At 37.9% G+C, this 4,955-nt stretch overlaps 1 protein-coding gene across 1 annotated transcript; it reads right to left on the minus strand.

Annotated features, from left to right (window-relative positions):
• Nucleotides 1-726: 726 nt before the first annotated feature.
• XYLT (beta-1,2-xylosyltransferase) lies at nt 727-4,325 on the minus strand. Its single transcript, XM_087323757.1, has 4 exons — nt 3,979-4,325; nt 3,358-3,694; nt 2,312-2,461; nt 727-1,894 (listed from the first exon to the last, which is right to left on the minus strand). The coding sequence occupies exons 1-4, from the start codon at nt 4,308-4,310 to the stop codon at nt 1,160-1,162; spliced, it is 1,554 nt and encodes a 517-aa protein (XP_087179883.1). The 5' UTR covers nt 4,311-4,325; the 3' UTR covers nt 727-1,159.
• Between the last annotated feature and the right edge of the window lie 630 nt (nt 4,326-4,955).

Genomic DNA, 4,955 nt, shown 5'->3' on the forward strand with positions numbered 1-4,955 from the left:
ATGAATGTTACCTAATGACCGGGACTTATATGTATCATGTAGTGAACTTCATTTGTTATCTTCTCGTCCAACATTTCTACTCTAATTTGGTGGAATGTTGAATATGTTAGCTTTCTAAATTCATAATTTTTTTATTTTGAGAGTAAATCCGTCCTTTCAAATCCTAAAATCTTGAAGTATTTGATAATGTGCTTACTTTCTATACCTCCTTAATCCATCTGTCCTATTAGAATGCATTGAATCTACATGGGAAAACATGGAACTTATTCCTTCTTGTCATTTGATATTGTCTTCCTTCGAAATTGATCGAATTTACTTTCATATTTGCTCAATCACTAATTTTCTTCCTACCTTCTCATGGGATCTACTTCTCTCTTGTTAAAGTTTCACCTGTAATAGAATTATTTCCATTACCATAATGGATATTTGTTGTTTGTCAAGTGCATTTGGCAAATAAGAGACTTGCATCATTACTCGTAGTAGCCATGCAATTGTCAGATTATGTACCAATATCACTTTTAATTCTCAAGAAACATGTTGGCTTGTCCAGAATCAATGTTACTTACTATGCTTAGTATCAATTATAGTAACTATTGTAACCACAATTTATTCTTTAGTAAGTCAATAATACCCCATGTATTGTCAAGAGAATTAAGATAATATCAAATGCACATCAAGTATGTATGCTCAAATGCAAGAAAATGTTACGTAATTCGGTGAATCGTGTAACCAGAACCTTTCTTGGGATTTGCAAACAAATTTCTCATGCCATAAACTTATGGGGAACCTTGAATGGTTTAGCATGGGGAGATGAATATCATCCCAACCAGAAAATATGAGAGTTCTGCAAGGCAATTCTCCTTTGAAAAGTTGCACGGATTGGCATCCTTTTTTATTTACACCACTCACATCAGGTGGAACTTCTATTTCCAGCAAATGTCCTATTTGTTTTATAGCTCCATTATGTATACCTTGAGACATGCAACAATAGACTATCGTCAACTTGTACCTATATTAGAGATAAGATGCATCCCAAGCACTAATTTCTGTTTTCACAATCTCTTCTTGCAACTTGCCGCAATAACCTCTGAGATTGACTGACAGACAGACAGGGTTACCTCATTCAAAATTTGAGTCTAAGTCCTTTTCTAGAAAGGCTTCACTCAATAGTCAGAAGTTTGTCAGCAATAATGGATAAGTTCTCAAGCACCTTCGTAGAGTCTGCAACCGTATTTTGCATCACGATAGAGTGATATTCTAAACCCATCCATTGTGATATGTGTGAGTAATGGGGGCGCATAAAACGTGGCCCAAGCAACTCTAAGATAATAGTTCCTGGTTGAGCAAAAATTGCATGTGTAAGCCCTGCGCCATGGACTCCAAAAATGATTGATGCATCATGCACTGCTTGAATTTGCTCTTTCATTTTCATATGCGCAAGTGTCCCATTGATAATCTCAACACTCATTTTCTCCCCTTGTTTTGTATATCTTTTAGATTGAATTTGTGCCCATTTCTCCATTTCGTTAAAGATCTGTTGCTCATTTTGTAGCCTAACCTCTGGCTTTCCACCATGCCGGGGATGTGCCAAGTAATTTTCTCGTCGGATAAAGAGGATTTTGATGACATTGTAGGGTTTTGCATTAGAAATTCCAAAGGAAGCTTTGAAAAATTCGCCAAATTCCTGAAGTCTTGATGTCTTCGAAATGTCCTCTTGCTTCAAATCTTTGGCCGGGCAACCTTTGCAAGGTATTCCTGAGTTCAAACCTTTGAATAATGCTGTCTCGTAGCCTAATGGTGCAAATATCACATGGTCAAAACATATGGGTGAAGCGAAGTGTTTTGCATACTTCACATTGCTAAAAAGAGCATTCCAACCATCGTCCATAGGAGACTGCTCATAAGAGAACAATTGTGAGAAGAATTCTACATGGAAATTCAATGCAATATAAAAAATTCCGACAAGCAATGTCAATCAAGCAACCGAAGCAATCATGTCAATATAACAAACACTCTGATCCAGCACTTTAAGGCAGTTTGCATTCTATTTATTCAAAAATCACATTTATCTTGGAATGTACATAATACACCCTAGAATTATAAGATGATAAACTTTAAGAATAAGTACCCACAAATAATATATATGTCAATAAATGAATCTTTTTACCTTTTCTGTATTTTTCTTTTTCAGAAGCAGTGATGCATATAAATGACGAGCTCAGTGACAAAATTTAACAAAATGCATTCAAGCTGACATCCCAGATAGCTTAAAAAATAAAACAAGAGATAAAGAAGAAATAATAAAAATTACCTCACAATGCCCATCGATGAAGACCACATTCGGAGGATGCTTCAAGTCTACCACGCGTGATGCAATGTACGCACTATACCAATCAGTTACTGTATGGAAAAGGTTCGCATATTCATATCGAATGACGAGTACAGTTGATTCCGCTACTACCTACCAATGAAATCGATCCAAGTATCTCATGTGGAGTTTGAGCTTGTTCTTTAATGTATTCATAAAAATTGCTTCACACAATTATTGCACCATATGCATTTTGGACTACAGATCCCAGTTTCTTTCGGCAAAGCTAATTAATACCAGATTTCAATGATAGAACATTGTGGTAAATTGGTTGTGTTCTCTTGTTTCTAAGGTATTTTTTAGCAGTTTCAATTATTGCCTTCTTGAAAGATTGCCCAAGCTTCATTAAAAATGGAATTCTACAGTGCAAATTCATAAAAAATGGTTCTAGCCCTTATGTGTCAGTTTTTTTCCCAGCTTATTTGTAGTTTTGTTGAACTCAGAATATTTGTTCACAGAATTCACTGTGCATGGATGATGTCTTTGTCATCAGGCAACATGAAAATATTACACCTCCATAGAGAGAGAATCTCTGGAAGGAATCTATCTCTGAGGGAGGTTTTCCCAAATGTCTTCTCTAACTTTCTTACAGTAATCATGCTATTCTCCTAGCAGGCTCCACCATCAATAGTTTCAGTATGTTATGGATTCCATAGTCCACTATTGGCCACTTTGTATGCTCAATCACTTAGAAAACGTAAAATGTCAGTAAAATATCTATTCCACCTTCTCATTGTTGTCTCCGTTTGTGTGAACATGCACAGAAGATTACAATTTGCACCCCAGTTGCTGTGATTCATATGCTTAATTGATGCAAATCTACATGAAAAACATAGTGATGGGGGAGAAACAGGGAGAATGAAACAGAGCCCTCAATGCAGTTTTTGGATAAAACTAAACAACATATGGAAACCTGCATAAGGAACATAGTGATGGGAGAGAAAACACCATTATTGAAATAGAGCCTGAAATTAAACATTAAATGGTACCTGAGAGCAATTGATTTGATCCGATTTTACAGCCCGAATGTTGCTAAATAGAGCACGTAATCGATGGTCATGAATCTGACCTTGAGGCAAAATGGCATCAAGAAGCTTTCCATTAATCTCGAAATCCAAGATATCCTGAATTTTGTCAGAAGAAGGAAAGACAAGCTCAAAAGCACCCGAAGAAGAGAAATCTGGAAGCTCATCACTGTCTCCTCGACCAACCACAGAGTCCAGAGGCTCGCCACCACGCGCCATACGTATCCGTCCAGGATGCATCACAATCTTCCGGCCTTCGCAAATTGAGGTCCGAAGAGTGTCACTATAGAAGCAATTCAAACTACGGTACAGAGTAGAGTTAAAAGTAGAGTTCAAATTAGGGTTGGTCGCTTTTCCATTCCTCAAATTAGGGTACAAAATCGGATTGGTTTTATTATTCCATTGATCAGGGTTCCAGTTAGGGTTGGGCTGATGATGAAATTTCAGTTGGGGTTCCAACTAGTTTTGAAATCAGGGTAGAAATTAGGGTTCACTTTTCTATACTTCAAATCGGGTGTTCCTTTTCCATACCTCAAATTAGGGTTTACTTTTCTAAATTTTAAATTAGGGTTCATTTTTCCATACCTCGCTCTCGAGTCGAAAATAGAGTTTAGTTTTCCATTCCTCATCGGAAGAAGGCCGAGCTTCGTGTGAGAAAATACATCGATCTGGTGCGTGAACCCATTCCCGAAGAACCCTTCGCATGATTGAGGTGGCAAATTAGGGTTTGAAAACCATGGAAGGAAAGAAGGAATAGAAGAAGGCCACCGCTTCGTTGGTTTTGGCTTTAGGGTAGTAGGAAACTTTCTGATCTGTGAGGATGGGAGATGAAGGTAAGACATCCCTGCGAGGTTGAAGATAAGGATGATTAGGAACGAGAAAATGGATAGAATCCATGATTTCTTCAACGCTGCCATTGCAGTACTATGTATCAGAGGAGCGTAAGTGTGTTAAGGAATCCCGAGAAGCCATATACATACATATATATATATATGTATATATACATATAGTCAAAATTTCCTAAAGTGCGTTCCTTCTTTCCCCCCTGCTGCCCTGCGCTGCGTCTTCACCAATACATATATATATATGTACATATACTACATATACACATACATATACATATATGTACATACATACATATGTACTACCAGTACCAAGTGAAATAAAGAATGAAATGACCGAAATGCCCCTCCCCTCCCCTCCCCACCCCATTCGTCCGTCCGTCCGTCCGTCCGTCCGGTGTGTTTGTCCTCTCCCTTCCCCTACTAAAAGTTAAAGTAAAGAGACAGGCACACACACACGCGCACAACACATAGGAACTCTCACCTCGGCACTTTGCTTTGCTCTGCTTTGCACTCTCCTCACTCGCTCATTGTGTCAAGTCAAGATGTGTTTTTGGTCTCTTGCCACCAAGATAAAATCATCATCATCCATTCCCTCACCACCTAGTACTTTATGGCATGCTCACATGATTCTACCCTTTCCAATCAATCACATGTGCACTTGCCTGGTCAATCAAAATACCATAATGATTTATTAATAACTAGAGAATGTACTTATAG

This window comes from Azolla caroliniana, unplaced genomic scaffold (genome assembly GCF_043228905.1).
Source record: "Azolla caroliniana isolate FFs.n. ecotype wild unplaced genomic scaffold, voAzoCaro1.0.p SCAF_8, whole genome shotgun sequence".
Lineage (NCBI taxonomy): Eukaryota > Viridiplantae > Streptophyta > Polypodiopsida > Salviniales > Salviniaceae > Azolla > Azolla caroliniana.